Raw genomic sequence first — 17,005 nt, 5'->3', positions numbered from 1 at the left:
ATGTACAGTATGTAAAATACGAATGAGCTCAACATTGGTAAAAGATGCCCGGCACTTAATGCAATGGGAAACTGGAGGACAAGCGACACAGGAAGTCCAAGTGACAGTAGAACACATTGTTTTCCTGTGTGACATTGCAGTGCTTGTGTTTACTTCACATATTTTTTTTCACACATACATGTACACTGATAATTGTGATATAATAAAGGTAAGAACAAACAAGTTCAGAGCATTGAACCCTCTTGATACAGGCAAGAAGGAGTTTTACAAGTTACCTCCCCATTGTTGCTACATAATGACAGTTGAATTTGGGAAGCTATTCCATGGTGCATCTGTTAGATATATGAAGTATTCCTCTTGAAGACAAAAAGAGCATTTCCCCGAGTTGCTATGAACGCATGTACATATTTGTGTAATGATCAGTTTATCATTTTTCCTCCTAATGGTCATCATTTTATTATTGTAGGGTGGTGTGAACTTTTTGGTTTATTTTTTTTATTTAATTATTCGGCTTAACACAAAGCCTTTTATGATAAGGTAAACACTCTGTAATTGAAATATGCAGTATTGTCTTCATTTTTTGCAACTGATGTCCTGACATTTGATTCTGCTTTGTAATTGATGAAGATGCATCTTATTACAATGAGTATAAATTGATGAAGATCTTTTGGGATATTTATCTTTCTTTCTTGCTTTTCCAGCTCAAGTTGCACCAGTTGGCCAAAGAAATGCAGTTACAGCCTTTTGTGATCTTGCTGAGAGATGCCTTGGACCAAATTCAGGAAAGGGACCCTAATGGAATATTTGCCGAGCCCGTGTCATTAGAAGAGGTAAGTTTAATTCGGCCACAGTTTTGTTGACTTTGTTTTCAATTGGCTTAATGTAGGGTTTTACAGGATACACTTACAGAGTAGTTTGCTCCGGCCGTACGTGGGAAGGTCTGCAGCAACCTGCTTATGGTCGTGGGTTTACCCCGGGCTCTGCCCGGTTTCCTCCCACCATAATGCTGGCCGCCATCGTATGAGTGAAATATTTTTGAGTACAATGTAAAACACCAATCAAATAAATAAATAAATAAATACAGAGTTGTTTGAAACTTGATTTTTGGAGACGACCTTTCTACATAAAGGGATGTCCTGTTTTCCTCTCCAGCTTTCCAAGGCTTGTTTTTGGTTTATGTCATTCCTATTTGGTTTATGTTTGAAAAGTTACTTGGGGGTTGAAGTTACAATTTCCCTGTTTCTTCAAAGCATATACTACCATAATTTGAAATCATGTTGATCCAGAGGTACAAGTGGAAGAGCAACAGAGTAAAATGAAACATCATCTGGAGGTGTTTTCTTTTACTGTTTTTAGGTCCCTGACTACTTAGAATATATTGAAACCCCTATGGATTTTACAACCATGAGAAAGCGTGTTGAGGGCCACCAGTACAAAACGATTGAAGATTTTGAGGTTGACTTTGATCTTCTTGTTAATAACTGCATGGTGTACAATGCGAAGGATACCATGTTTTACAGAGCAGCAGTTCGTTTGAGAGAACAGGTTGGTACGACTACATGTACATGCACCTTTTATAAAAAGTGTAGTACTTCACATAGCAAATACTGCCATTCAGATATGATAGCATCTGTATTTTAATGAGGATGATCAGGAAGCGTTTTGGACACGCACTGTTTTTCCAAGAGCTGTCTCTCTGTCTCTCTTTCTTTTTCTCTCTCTTGTACTGTGCTACTGAGAAGGCGCTGATCCATGGTCTTGACAAGTCCATTTTTATTGATGAATTGCTTTCTTAACATCGGTAATAAAAGCTATTTTTTTATTTTTTTATTTTTTTTTTCAATAACATAATGTTTAAGCTTTACTTAACAGTTTATCGTCAGAAAAACCAGGAGAAGTGTTGTGATAGTCCCAAATACATATCAGGTGAAAAAATTATGTATAAAAAATGTACCGAAAAACAATGTCAATTGCTATTAAGCAAAGACCTTATTAATTGACTTTTCCTTGGACAACCCTTTGGCAGGGATTGATTTGCTGGTACAGCCTCTTCTCTCCTCCATCTGAGCCTCCTTTTCAGACAAACATTACATCACAGTGTGCTGAAGATAAACAAGTGACTGTGAGAGGCTGTTCACAAACAAACACGACATGGCTGTGTTTAAGATGCATAGCATGGGATGTTAGAGGAGCGGTCACATGGAACCCTCAGTGTTTTCACTAGTTGATGACTGGCGCCTTGTGCAACTGATGCTCACATCTTACAAGCGTTCATCTCAGAGCTCATTTATCAACAAAGGATTATCTGCTTTACCAGCAATGTGGATAGCTAACAGTTTAAATAGATACCTGTGCACGAAAGGGGTTTGTGTAGGTGGTTTGCATGTGTACCAGTCATGCATCATTGCTAAGCTACAACTACACGCAATAGAGCTATATCAAGGTGATTTTAAGTTATTTTGCTATTCAGAATTGTTAGAACAGATTCAGCTTATTTGGCCTATGAATGATCCTGGGAAGGTGTTGTTGCTTGGAAACCTCATCTGTTTAAAGCAAAAGTCAGTGTGTCATGAATTGAAATGTAGAGTTTACATCACATTAGTTTACAAGTCTTTTGTGTTAAAATTATCATCAGAAAGAAAAAACTCTTGCAGCTCAGAAGAGTTTGACAAACACTATTAATCACTACAGTTACGGTTCACTTTGCCCTTGTGCACATTGCAGTTTGTATTCCAGTTGCCATGGCAATAGAAAACGGTAAACAAGAAAAATTGTCTCCCACAAGAAATACTCCAGTTTTTTGTATGCTGGTTTTGTTGTTCACTTTTATATCCAAAGAGAATTTCCCATTACTAGGAAATATTAGAACTACTGGCTAATTTTATACAAATGTACACGTTTACAAGAGTTTGCTTGATTAATATTTTACAGGGTGGTGCAATAATTCGTGCAACACGGCGCATGGCAGAGCGTGTGGGATATGATCCTGACACTGGTCTTCATCTGACTGAGCCTCCACAAAACTGTCGCAATGATCCTGTCATCTTAGAAGACTGTGAGTTTCGATAGTATTCAACACACCAGAAAAATTACAGGAATAGTGACTATATAGAGTGTCACCAATAAGGCCAATCCATGCACTTTTTCGAGATATTAACTGTGAAACTTTCTGACTTCTGTGTCTAACATCATTCCCATCCATCCCATGTGTACATGCATCCCTGTTTCCAGTTAACCATTGTGTTAAAGTTATGACACAGAGTTCTGCACTGCGACAGAACAATACTGTACGTTGCTTGTAATGTCTCTTGGTATCATGTGAAAGTAGGATGTTTTCTTACATATCTTTTTATGGATACTACAATAGTTCCTCCAACTCTTAGCACCCATCTTTCCTGTCTTTTTATTCACCTGGTGCATTAAATTTGCACTGATTAAAAAATTTTGTTGAATAAAGGCTTTTCGGAGAAATTTGTTATTTTCACTATATGTAATAAGATATAAAATAATGAAATAAGTTTTTATTTTGTCTAACGATTTCTATTACACATGCATATGTAAAAAATTGGACCTGTTAGTCTACATGGATTGTTTTAGCAAGTAAAACCAATCATAATGTTTTTTTAAAAAAATGGAAAGGGATTATTAAGGGATTTACACTTTAATTTCATCAAGCTTGTGGATTTAAATTAGCCCCAAAGTCCAGACAAGTGTAATTTATTCCCTGTCCACTTCACTTGATCTGACCAGTTGTATGTGAGGTCATGTCTCTGGCTGGACATAGCCAGTGGAAAATGACACCTGCCATATGGCCTGTCACACCACATGGCACAGTGCAGACAGCTTGTCCCATACTCTGACCCATGTGGCTGTTGCCAAACCACCCTTGGGCTGCTTGCACATCTAAGAGTTAAGCAGAGAATAAAAGTTAGGGTCTAAATAAAACTGTAAATATCACTATTTGTAAGCCTTACTTTGATGTACAGAGTACACATACACTGTAAGTGTTTACTTATTCACAAAACCATTGCACAGTGCTTTAAATTTGGTCTTGCATTCAAAAACAGTCATTTCAGATTGGCTATTTAATTTGTCACCAACACCTTAGCTGATTAGTTTGTCTAATTCCATGTGGAGGGTGGTGCACACCTTAAAACAAGTATCAGGCCATCTATTTTTATCATTAACGTGATGGAAATAGAAACTGTGCCGTTGGATCAAATTACAGCGGTCATTTGTTGACCTGAACCCTGGTGTGTAGTTTTATAGTGCCTGTGACAAAGTAGCCAATGGACCTGAAAATATCTGGAGTTGCTTGAAATTATGTTAATTGTTATTACCTCAGAAAAGACCTTTGTAATAAATTATACCTAATTTGCTTGTTGTTCTGCACGATGATGCAGTGTCATTTCTGTTTAAACGTTTCCTCAAATGATGTAAAATTTGGCCTCACCTGTTGTGACAAAAACATTTGTCTCATGCCAAAATATGAAATGATACTTCACAAGCACTGGCTCAAATGGTATTTGATATTGACGGTAATTATTGCTTTCCCTCTTAGTTGATAGTTTCATACAGAAGGACTTGAAGGAAGGGATGCCATTGGAAGAGCAGTTAAGAATACTTTTAGACAAAATGGACACTGCCAACATGGTTTTAAAAGGAGGTAAAGTAATGTTTTAATGCCATAAAACTCATGTAATGACTGTTATAGAAATCTTGCATTTTATGACTTTCCTTTGCATTTGTCTCTCAAGTTTATACGACAATGACAGAATTCTCATTTGCTCCTAGATGTAATTAAATACATGTATCTTATCCATTTTTTCATCCTTCAGGGAAAAGATCACGGGTTGCCAAAACAATAAAAAAGGAGATAATAAAAGTGCGGCGGAAGTTGGCCCTTCAAAAAGGGCATTCTCTCAGTGACATTGAGGAAAACTGCGGCATGGACACAGGTGAGTGGTCAGTTTAGAAGAGCAGTGTTAAAGGAAGATGACTCAGCGTGTTCAAATCTAGATGTTTGTGACTTTGTCAGTCAGTAATTTGTCAGTTACTGGGCGAAAGTTGGTGGGCATTCTGTTTCTCTCCCCTATAAACATGACTCCTCCATCATATAAGTGAAAAATTCTTCATTGCAGAGTTAAACATCAATCATAGAAATAAATTAGAGCAAGTCGAATGCAAAAACTTATAAAAGTCCAAGGTGTGTATTATGTTTGTTTTTTTTTTTGTTCTTTTTTTTTGGGGTCAGGCTCTACAAATTCTGACAGTCAGCCACAGAGTCCATCCAAGCCTGGAGGACCAACATCACCCAAATCGCCACCCCCAGTGCTTCAGTTAGCAGTTGAGAAGTCTTCCCAAAAGTCTGGCACAAAGGGGACACCTGGACGGCCACGTGGGCGTGGCAGAGGGCGACTAAAGTCACGAAGTGAGTCCGAGAGTGAGGGTCAACACAAACCTGGTAAGCGTTTACTTCAAACGCCATGATACCCAGGGTTACATTTTTTGCTCTTTTAATTATTGAAGTAACAGTGTAACATGAGAAATGTATTAAACGTATATAATATAATTTTTGAAAAAAATATTTGTTAAATATTATTATAGTTATATTATTATATTAATATTATTAGACTTTTTTTATTCATGTGAATGTTTAGAGCAATGTGTTTAACACATTGCTTGTACTCCAAACTATTTCAGGCATCTCTCATGTTTGCCTACTTTTGTGATTTTAGATGCTGGACGTGGAGTAGCATCTTCCAGTCAAACATCCGATGGCAAAGACTCAAGCACCCCTCCTGTTGGAGTGAATCGAAGGACAGCTGTTTTGTTTAGCAATAAAGGGCCGAGGAAATCTCAACCCTCCACCACCAACACGCCAGCAAGGCGTGGACCAGGAAGACCTCCTGGGCGACCTCCTAAGGCCAAGGTACCTCTCCCAGAACTGCAGCAGGACAGTGACTCTGCCCAACCCACCAGCCCTCTCCCCTCACCCTCAAGACGAGGCACAGGGGCCAGTGGTATGGTAGGGAGGAAAAGATCTGCTAGTGCTACTACTGGTCCAAGCTCGCCTGAATCCAGACATTCCCCACCTAAACGAACCCTCTCCTTGAACGACCCGTTGTCTGGACCACGGTCTCCGCGCTCACCGAGGTCTCCACCAACAGGACAACCATCACTACCCAGCTTTCTCATCTACAGAACGGATAGGAGTGTAGATTCTTCGGATTCGGACAGCACCTCTGATCTTAGCAGCAGTGATGGCTCTCTGTCGGACAGCTCCAGTGGCAGCTCCAGTATCAACAGTAGATCAGGTGGGCCGTCCAGGTGTTGTGTATTTCACATATTCTCCTGGCTTTCTTGACTGTTCTTTTTGACTGTTCTCAACCCCTGTCCGTAACTAGATCTGGATAAATATTGCAGGAAAGAGAAACATGTTTTTTCACTATTATCATTGCATATGAATGCAGCAGGTATTTATTAAGCTGAGGGTTGCTTGTGGAAGAACGCACATTCAGGAGGAGCAGTCACAACGCATACTAACACGGGACAAAAAATTACGTTTTAAGATTTGGTGTAAAATGTATAAAGTGATCAGAGAATGCCTCTAAGTGAAAACAAATCTAATGAAACATATCTTTGGCATATTAGTGGAATTATGTTGGAAACAAAGTTTTAAAAGGATCATATTTGCTCTTGGGATTTAGTTGGTGCAAGGTTATTTTGCGAGAACTGTCTACTGCTAAGCACACAGACACTAAGAACAAGTTCTGAGAATCTCAGAACCAGGTGGAGAGATCAACTTTGAATCCCAAAGCTTAAGATATATCTAGGAAATATTTATCCTCTTAAGTAAACTGTTTAGACAGGAGTTTTATCCCCAAGATTAATTAGGAATGGAATGTTAAAAGTTCCTGGATCTTGTCAGTAATTAAATCTGGTATGTGCCAAGGTGAAACATTAACAACACCCCATTTTAGCAGGTGGGGGTTTCAATGAGCATTTTAAACAACTCTGGGCAATATTGCTGTACTACTTCAACCCCTCAAAAACCTGTAAGACTCAAGGTAACCCAACAGGTGGAGGCACATGTGGTATATGCTACAAGGTTGCGGCTATCCCATTTTTCATTAGAAAGATTTAGGAAGTTCATTCTATACTGAATCCTAATACATTTTTAATATACAAGGTAAATGCACCTATAATTTCAGGGAATTTTTTTACCATCACATCACAGTTGTAAGAAATGTAAAACAGAAGGGTGATTGGTAAGTTGGTGAAAGATTGTGTCATTTACTATCACATTATTTCAGAATGATTTTTCACCAACCCGATTAGACTTTGAAAAATTCCAGGAAATTTTAGGTGAAATTATAGTGTCATTGTTTTCTTGCAACAGTGTCGTATATATTTATAATTACATGTATACCTTGGTCATGGATGTTAGAATTGATGAGACATCATAATTACTTTATGATGGTCACTTTGATACACAAAGTGAGGGCAAATCGGTGCATTTATCTCGGGCATGTATGTCCCTTGTGCCATGGTAAAAGGTGACTGGTGACTGCAAGGTCTACATTGTATGTGTGAATATAGGGCTGTGGTGCAAGAACCCCCTTATCTGATACTGCTGGATGACTGTACTGTTGTAATGTGGCTTTATGAACCTCTGTAAAGCCTCTGTTTACAGAGTTTATCCTGTCTACATGTACATGCACTTTTCTTACTTTGCATGTACTCTGGGTTTTGCTTGTGCTTGTGACTGGTGTTGGCTTGCTTTTTAGTGTAGATTGTGTGTACACCTTCTCTGCAGGTTTCTTCTCCCCGCATGCTGAAGGAAGATATTCCGAAGGCTCTAGTCCAACCATAGGATCTGCTTTATTAACTCGCAAAGGTGAGATGGTGCTGACATCACAGGTGTATTTAGTATTATTACCTTTCATTATACTAATTAAGCCTTGAAATTGTAACCTCTAAAATAAGTTTCTGACTAAATAGTAGTAACCTATGTGTTGGTTAGTTAATGAATAACTTAAATAACGGTAGTTCATGCATTCACCCCCACTGTGTTTCTTACACCTGATGCTTCTTCATCACATTCGTTAGTGTCATCTTATGTCACCTTTTCATCTTCTACGTTTCTAGCTTTAACATGAGCTTTAAGGACCTTGCCATTTCATTCATTAACTCCTTAACAGCTTCTCTGAAACAAAGCACTTCACTACCTCATGTTTACAGCACCAGGCTTATGGTTTGACAACACTATTACTTTATTGTTTGTATATTTTGGTGTTTGTTTTTACACACTGACTTTATAGCAGCTTCAGATGTACATTTTTTTCTTTGTGTATGATTAGAATTAATCTGAATCAGTTTTTAAACTATCTGGTCATGTGGTGTGACAGGTCATCATCAGATTTGTGGTGGGCTTGTTGTGATGGCTGACAACAGTTAGTAGTGTGTGTTTGTGTATTCATGCAGGCACATCCGTGCACTCCAGTACAATACAACCTGGGGAAAACAAATCTCTCTAATGAGGGCCACACTGTTGACCTGTAAATTGTTTTGCCCTTTTTCTGGCATGCTGGTGGTTAGCTGCCGATTCTCTGGAGGAAACATGGAATAAATTGGCCAGTGTGTACAGTTTTCTGTGAATGTTTGGTGGTCAGGAGAGTTCATCAATGTAAATGTCAGCCTCTGTGAGATTGTTAGGTGAACCTCAGATGTAGAAAGTTCAAGATGCTATTTGTGGCTGGACAGTGCCAGACATTACTACTACTTATGCCTTATGGAAAATCTGGTCAGATCTCTGATAATCTCGTGCTGTTTCTGTGTTGTCTGATCATAGTCAACCCACACACATGTACTGTTATATCATCACAATAGACTCTAGACTGTTGTCCAGTATGTTTTGTTTTCAAAATATTTTGTTTTTGATTATTTTTTTAACATAGTACCTGTTATTTCTTTTTCATGTCTTTTTTTTTTTTCAGTAGATCAGTTTGGTGTATTTTATTTATATGTTTATTTATTTTTATTTTTTTTGCATTTTTTTTGCATTTTTATTCCTGCTAGAAAGATTGACATTGTCCATTGTTGTCCAAGAGTGAGGTTTCTTAAGAACATCAGCCTAATGTATTATGCAGTCAATAGGATTCCTTCATGGGTGTGAAGTTCTTCATGTACCTTGATTTGTATCACCTATAATGACTGTGTGTGTGGATTCATCATTATTAAATCATGCACATGGATATACACCTTGCACATAGTTTCAAAATATCACCTAAGATTAAGAAAAAGTTCACGACATGTACATAATGCATTCCTTATCTTTAGCGGCAGTGAGCCACACTAATACACAGGCACAACAACTGAATGACCCTGCCTCTGCAAATACTCGTTCTGCTGGCCTGAAGCCTGCTAGCCCCTGTTGTGATAGCCAGTCTTCTAGCATGTCTGTACTGTCTAGAGTATCGACTGGGGGAAGCCATGAGCAGTGGGAGAGGTGCGATAGCCAGACCCTAGGACCACCCAACTCTATTGATACTGCAGACAAGATTAGAAAAGGCCGGCCTGAAAGCATCCTTATGGATGGTATTAAACGGATGCACTCCTGGCCAAAGGTGGAAGCAGTGGATGGAGGCACAAACAAAGGGGCTAAAACAACAGGGCAGGTGGCTATCTGTGGAATGGGTGCTGTTCTGGTGCAACCACATCCAGAAGCCATTACTGGAGAATCAAGTATAGAGATACTGAAGGCTGGACAGATACACAGTGGCCACTCCTTGAGACCTGGGGCTACGAGATCCCCAGTTTTCACCCCAGTTACCAGGGATTCTGGCTCCCCTAGTACTGCCTGGAGACCATCTGTGGGAATATCAGAGAGTCCAGAGAGGAGTCCTGGGAGCATGCACCAAACCGTTTCAGAGGCACAGAGGAAAAGGAATAAGGCTTTGAAATACAAGTCTCCAAGTTCTAGCCACAAATTCTGTCCTGCCACAAGGCAATACCCAACCCGCTCAAATTGCCCTGTTAAAATTACATCTCTAAAGCCAGTTGAAAACACATCAAATATAGTTTTGGACAATGATTGTTGTAACATGCAAGAAAGAAACAGATCTGTAGGGAGAAATCTCAGAAGTAAGGTATCAGAAACTATCCACAAACCTGAAACAAACTTTTCGTCTAAAGGTGTGTTTCCCTTTGTTAGCAAACTTGCTGATTTACCTTCGGAGAGAAACTTAAGAGACAAAAGCCAAGGGATAGTGACAGACTTGTTCAGCGATGTTATTACTGATGAACTAAGAAAGGAAGTTCGTAGGAGGCCAATTTTGGAAAGGAAGACTCTGTATAAACTTAAGCCCACTCTTAGTAAACATATGCCAGTAGAAGCAGCTTGGCGGTGGCCAGTATGCAACAAAAACCTGGGCTCACTTGGTAAAATATCCCAGAAAGCTTCAATTAGCAGCAATGAACAGTGGAAGGGAAATAACCTGAAATGGAGGAAGTACAAGGGAGGCAACTCCTGCAGGGACAATAGAGAGCAGCAGAGTGACAAATTTTCAGGATCAGGTCCATGTGTTTGGGTTACATGTTGACATGGTTAACTGTGATAATTTCAGCAAGTAAATACTTGTGAAGTCAAAGATAAAACATGTATTTGACATCAAGTACATCACTTTGTAGCTCATATTTCACCACTCGGGTAAAATTGCTGAAGATAATATCACAGTTAAACATGTGTATATGTTTTTTCAAGCTTGTGCATTCTGTTTTGATTTGTTTTTATTTTATCTTCAGCCCTGCAACTTAACCTCTCTCTGACCTTTGCTCTTGCAGGTTACATGTTACTGTTTGTATCATGATTCATGACTCTGCCCTTTCAGTCTCGTTGGACATGTTTTAGGGTTTCGACTTGTTTTGTTGTGTAATTTATGAATTCTTCTAATGCATTTCATTTGCTTTTGTTATCATTTGCAGTTGATTCCATGCCTCATGTCTCCATTTTTCATTTCAATCTTAACATGCCTGTTTAAGGAACAGATTTATATGTACAGTGTATATATTACAAATTTATGTACAAAAAGGTATTTTGTTTTTAGTTCTCTCAACTGGTGTAAATCTTATAAATGCTGCATCTTAAAGCAAGCATTGCTGAATTTTACTTCTCTCTATTGTACGACTTATCAGGAAACTCTTGTGAACAGAGGTCTGTGTCAATCTTAAGACATTTTAGTCATGGGGGTGTGAATCTCTGTAACATATTTAAGACGGAAATTCTTCACTTATATTGTCTAAGTTGAATTTCCCTTTGGTGGAATTGCTAGGCCAGACGTTTCTAGAGGAAGATTTACAACCAACTGTACTCACACAGTCTAGTCACTGTACTGTGAATGATAAAAACTTGCAGCGGATGGCTTTAGTTTTTGATTTTAAATGTGTTTATGTTGTAGCACGTGCCCGGAGAAGTACCAGCTGTGATTCCGAAGACATCATTCCATTAGAACCACTGGATTTGGTCTGGGCCAAATGTCGTGGATATCCATGGTATCCAGCCCTGGTAAGTTCTCCAAAATCTATTTAAAAACTGAACAATTCATGTATTCTTCTTTTGGAATTGATCAAAATGGGTGCATGTCATGTAATTTTAGATCAGTCATATATTCATGAGTTGCCAAAATGACAAGAAAAACAAATAAACTTTCTTAACAGTAATCTAGAGACACTGTTTTGCAAGTCTGTGTTGATGTTTATATTTCTGCTTTGAAATATTTTAATCTTCGCACTATTGATTCAAAGTAAGGTTCCATATTTTCTGTCAACAGATCATCAATCCTAAAATGCCCAAGACTGGTTATTTCCACAATGGTGTTCCTATACCTGTACCACCTGATGAAGTTCTGAATCTCCAAAGGCGTTACGACGAGCCCGTTTACCTGGTTCTCTTCTTTGATACAAAAAGAACATGGTACGTGGATATGTAAGTGTGTTTGCGTTCTATTGTGAATGTATCAGAAAACTTTTCACATTTGAGCTTCTCTGGAGTGGGAACATTTTTCTGATTACATTCAAAATATCACACCTTTGTATTTTGTCCATGTTCATGTGGGAACTAATGTCACAGTGTCTGGTTTTATGTCATGCTGATTTTTGGATGCTTCAGTTCCTTTTGTTGCTTCTATTATTTTGGTTTTATTCCAAACTTACACATCTAACTGTTCAGATGGTTCAGTTGAAAGAATAATTATATTAGAAAGTTAGGTCATAATAACTTGTATATGGAAGTAACATTCAGTGAGCAAATGATAGCAGGTATCTTTATAGTTTTATCCTTATTTTCAGGTAATTATAATTTTGAAAGGATAGCACAAAACCAATGATACATATGAACCTAAATAATTCTAGTTGGGTTTGGGCCTTAGTGTTCAAACAGAATTAAAATTCATGCAATGCACTAGTTGGAGAAAGCACAAAGGTCACTTGCAAAGGATGTAAACATAATGTAGCTCCACTGGAAGTTTTATTAGACAGTGACATTTTTCTTTCTTTTACGTACCTCGTTTTGTGGGTTGTGCTGTGAATGTCTGTGTTGTAGAAGTAGAGAGAGTAAGGTACCTAATAACTCTTGGTACACTTCATTAATTGATATTTACGATCAAAATGATTTCTGAATAAAAATTTCAGCACATTTCAGTCACTAATGAAGGATTTCATATCTGTACACATACCTGCTTTGGTAATGTGGTTTCGTTTTGTTTTATGTTGTAATGTTAGATTAGCTGTGGAAATTTTGTCAGTGTAAACAGCAGATTATATTTATTTGATTAGCATTGCTCTTTTTCATGTCAGAGTAACTTTATAAGATAAGTAACTGAATTTTGAGATTTTTGCCTAGAACCTGAAGTTGGTGTCTTTTGTGATGGTTTTGTTATATATAGGCTTGAATTCATGTGTTAGTGATGTAACAAAAATTGTATATGACAAACTTTGACCCTAACAATTGGTATTCAAGAAAACATGGTGAAAGAAACATAGTTTTTAGATCTACAAAAGCTGCTCTTTTGGTAAGAAGATAAAAATTGGGAGTTGGTATTAATTGTAGTACATGTATAGGCTTCATGTTAGATGATTGAAGAGGACTGTTGCTTGCGTGCAGCATATAAATTTTGTGCAGACTTTTCCTTACACAAATGTAATTTCTTGCCCCTGCAATGGTTATATCGGTTGACCATCTCTTGAAGCAGAAGTACTATTGAAATAACAATTTCTTGCTTTGGATCACTGACAGGAGTCATCGTTGTAATCAGAAGTTTTCATTGTGTATTGCAGGCAGTGGTTACCAAGAAACAAGCTGGAGCCATTGGGTGTCGATTCTGGACTTGACAAGGCTAAGCTTCTAGAAAACAGGAAGCCAAATGTGCGAAAAGCTGTCCGAAAGGCATATGAGAAAGCCATTCTGCACAGATGTAGCGTGACTGGCGAACCGAATCCATTGTCCGGCGAGTCTAGCACTGAAGACTGATCAGTGATCTTGCCATAATCTAAGAGTGCACGTACCATATGGTGGCTGACTCTAACTGAAGACATAATGAATTGCAGAGTATGTGTGATACATTTAGAGTGTAATGCAATTGTGTCAGATGGCTTGAAACCAGGATTTAATTGTTTCTGTTTTGCAATTTATACTTCCTGGCATAGAAGTGGTGTTATGACCTGTATGTTCAAATAGGCCGTGATCTATTTGAATTCAGTTTCACAAAGACAAAAGGTATTTTACCAGTACATTTTGTGAATCTCACCATATACCTCAACAGTATTGTCTGAAACTGAATCTGTATTTAATTACTTCCAGGCTGGTGTGACTGTCCCAACGGTATGTCATGAATTATCTACATTGTACTATGAATATATCAATGTCTGAACTCAGGCATAATGACTGGCAGATGCTTGTGATTGAATGAGTGAACTTTGGGTACCAGTGTTTTAATGAGTTGGACAACAATTACGTTGGTGTTACAGTAATGTCATGCACAAAATATATGTATTTACAACATGTACAATGTATGTTCAAGCCCATGATTGTATGCTGAAAGTGGTAAAGGATTTTGAGAAGTGCAGCCTGGAAGCGGCAAAGTCCCAAGCTTATTGTAAAATTTTGATCCATGTTTATATGTTAACACGTTTTTCTCTGAATGAAAGTTTCTGTATGAAAGGCGATCCTCATTGTTGCAGATTTTAAATTTACAGTCATATTTCAAAGATATTGAATTTGTAAAGAACAATCTGATTTTAGACTTTGGGCGTATATTTGGTAATATATTTATAATTTTGTATTAAACATGCGTGTTTGATCATATACATGTAAGCCTACATCACCACAAAGTCATTGTTACCATCTTTGAGTCTATGGAAGGTGATACTTTTGTGTGTTCATAGAAATGAGATGTGCAACTAAGTGCTATTGCTGAAAGCATAACAAGCTTCCACAAGCCATTATCACTATTCATTGAAGATCGATGTGTGTATAATGTGAAAGTGTGTCATTTCATCACAAGTGATCCATTACGAACACACGTGTATTTGGTTCAGCATTTTCCATCATTGAATCTCAGACCTTAAAACCATTCAACACATCACTGCCATTAGACTATAGCCTGTGTACATCACAAAGATAATAAAACAGGTATCAGTCTCTTAATTCATTGTTTTGAGAAAAGAGGCAGTAGTAAGTACTTGTGGTTTGTAGAGGTTGTATCCTTATTAATAACATTATTGACAACCATGGATGTTAGTTTTTGTAGATATATATGTTGGAACTGTTCTAAAGAGAAATTATTTAAATTTAAATAGAGTATATCGGAAAAGATAAATATTTATTCGCTGACAACTAGTGTGCTTCAATGTAGCTAGAGTTTATTTGGTGTTTTGCATTTAGCTTTTTGAGGTGAAAGACTTGGAAAAGAGGGTGAATTGAAAATGTAATTGGCACTCTTTGTTACCATGATGCTTCTGTTACTATTGGAGCAGAACTGGAGATGGTTAAGAAGTTAGAAATGCGATAGAAGTTCTTAAACTTTTGGGCATGTTTTGGTAAATCAAGGTGTTTCTAGTAGAGTATTAAAATTTATATGGAAACATGGCCTTTCTATGGAAGACAGCATTGCGCAAACCCTCAGTCAGTAAGTAAGAAAGGCGGTTGGTCTATCAAACAAGAATATACTTCCTTGTGCAGCCAGTCTCTGCTGTTTTGATAAATATCTGTTCATCAATACAAATACATGTACTTCACATCACTGATCCACAACATATGCCTTCAGACTTTAGTTACAGTTTTTCCATGTACCAAGGGCAACAGCAACTCAAAGCATTGACTCATTTATACATGCAGTTATTACTTCAATCTGAAAAATTGTCTCATGAACTACATGTACTGATTCTCTTATAAAATTGATTAATTTTTGGTTTAATTTGTCTTCCTAGGAAAAAGAAATGTATAATAAAAAAAGACAGGAATGTTGTTTCAAGATTCTCTTCCATAATTGCTTATAGAAGCGTTGCCGTGCGTGAACCATATTGATGTGGAAGGTGCTGGGCTTTAACAGGTTAATTTGGTGATGGATTTGCATGTATGTTGCCCAGATTTCATTTGTTCACCGGTGTTTGTCAAGTACCAGATAATGTGGAGCAAGCAACAGTAGCCCATGTTACAACATTTACCAGCTTCAATAGGCATATAGTCTGTGTTGTTGTAGCCCTGTTGGGTAAATATAGAAAGAACATCCTGTCATAATAACCGTTGTGTTGCACATTTGTATCGTAGACCAGATATTCGTCATTTTAAGATACCATCTTCTTCCCGTGCCCAACCAGACAACTAGTGAGGCATGTATATGTTCCATTGTAGCCTACATGCTTCATTATCACATGCACGTCACATATCAAACATGTTTTTTGCATTTTGTTACTTGTTCGTTCTATCATTTTATCATTCACTGAAAATCTCTGAATTGACTCAGTGTTTGCATCAGTATAATAAAAATCCATTGTCGAATATATGTGAGTTGGTTGTTCTGTGAATACAGTTTTGTTGCACACTGTCCGTATCGTTGACGAACATGGAGACACGAAATGCCTGTACAAAGTGTCAGCTATTTAAAACAAAAATCTTAAAATAATCCATTTTAAGCAGCCGGGTCTGATGAGGAATATAGAAAGTCATCGTTACATGTTACTACCCTTACGAAGTGAAGATTGCCGCTAATATTCTGCACGTGTACCAACGTTTCCCCTGAAGCAGCGCCACCTATTACTGGCATTTCTTCAAGAAGCACATGCAGGGCATGCTCTGTGTATGACGTCATCAAGAAGCACGCGTTGGTTCACATGGTATGAATGAGGTGCGATTGACTGGACTCCTGAAAGAACGGTACAAAACTCACTTTGCGGACTTCAGCAAAAACTAAATAAGCCAGGACTGTGTAAGTATAAACCAGACTTCCACCAGTGTGGTTTACATACCTTAAAAGATCATATTAGCCTCGCCGACAATTAACACTTTCAGCATAGGTTTTGCTGTAAGCCTAAATAGTATGAGGAAAGGCGGATTCTGTACAGTATAGGCTACCTTGGTCACTATATGTGTGTGCAGATCTGCATGCTTTGTATCGTGGTCTACGTATAGGATGCGAACAGAGTCATCCAGCAACGGCTTAAAGACGTTCACCTTTGTAGCGAGAGACATGCAGCACGCAGTAAATACAGCTGTGGAATCAGGCTGTGCTTTTTTTCGCTGGTATAGTTTCACGTGTACTCTTTTGAGCCTACCAATACATCTACAAGAAAGCTTGCAGTGATGAGTACGGCATGCGTTTATATCAGAACCCTCATAGTTTGCGTTTACCTCCGCGTACTGTGCTAACATAACTGGATAGCACCAATACCTTCAAAATAAGAACTTACCTACTTCTTTGTGTTTTTTTACTCAGTACTAACAGTAATT

At 38.0% G+C, this 17,005-nt stretch overlaps 3 protein-coding genes across 8 annotated transcripts in view; 2 read left to right on the top strand and 1 right to left on the bottom strand.

Moving 5' to 3' along the window:
- LOC135471943 (peregrin-like) overlaps nucleotides 1–14,157 on the top strand; it is a 28,495-nt gene extending 14,338 nt beyond the window's left edge. The window contains exons 6-17 of one of the 4 annotated variants that reach the window (XM_064751396.1): nucleotides 702–830; nucleotides 1,357–1,545; nucleotides 2,932–3,055; nucleotides 4,562–4,666; nucleotides 4,839–4,958; nucleotides 5,255–5,431; nucleotides 5,739–6,317; nucleotides 7,820–7,900; nucleotides 9,343–10,578; nucleotides 11,460–11,566; nucleotides 11,832–11,986; nucleotides 13,336–14,157. In XM_064751396.1, the coding sequence (XP_064607466.1) occupies nucleotides 702–830; nucleotides 1,357–1,545; nucleotides 2,932–3,055; nucleotides 4,562–4,666; nucleotides 4,839–4,958; nucleotides 5,255–5,431; nucleotides 5,739–6,317; nucleotides 7,820–7,900; nucleotides 9,343–10,578; nucleotides 11,460–11,566; nucleotides 11,832–11,986; nucleotides 13,336–13,528 (3,195 nt within the window). In that variant the 3' untranslated portion in view covers nucleotides 13,529–14,157. Of the gene's footprint in view, nucleotides 1–701; nucleotides 831–1,356; nucleotides 1,546–2,931; nucleotides 3,056–4,561; nucleotides 4,667–4,838; nucleotides 4,959–5,254; nucleotides 5,465–5,738; nucleotides 6,318–7,819; nucleotides 7,901–9,342; nucleotides 10,579–11,459; nucleotides 11,567–11,831; nucleotides 11,987–13,335 lie in introns of all 4 variants that reach the window. The other 3 variants (XM_064751395.1, XM_064751394.1, XM_064751397.1) reach the window with 3 other exon arrangements.
- LOC135470161 (emerin homolog 1-like) overlaps nucleotides 1–17,005 on the bottom strand; it is a 238,355-nt gene that overhangs the window by 176,892 nt on the left and 44,458 nt on the right. The window lies entirely within an intron of this gene.
- Nucleotides 16,385–17,005, top strand: part of LOC135470409 (uncharacterized) — a 20,682-nt gene continuing 20,061 nt past the window's right edge. The window contains exon 1 of one of the 2 annotated variants that reach the window (XM_064749331.1): nucleotides 16,385–16,484. The gene's annotated coding sequence lies outside the window, so the exon portion shown is untranslated. The remainder of the gene's footprint in view (nucleotides 16,485–17,005) is intronic. The other variant, XM_064749332.1, reaches the window with a different exon arrangement.

Source organism: Liolophura sinensis, chromosome 7, assembly GCF_032854445.1.
Source record: "Liolophura sinensis isolate JHLJ2023 chromosome 7, CUHK_Ljap_v2, whole genome shotgun sequence".
Taxonomy (NCBI): Eukaryota; Metazoa; Mollusca; class Polyplacophora; order Chitonida; family Chitonidae; genus Liolophura; species Liolophura sinensis.
Note: the sequence above shows the minus strand (reverse complement) of the source record. Positions and strands in the feature narration are given on the sequence as shown.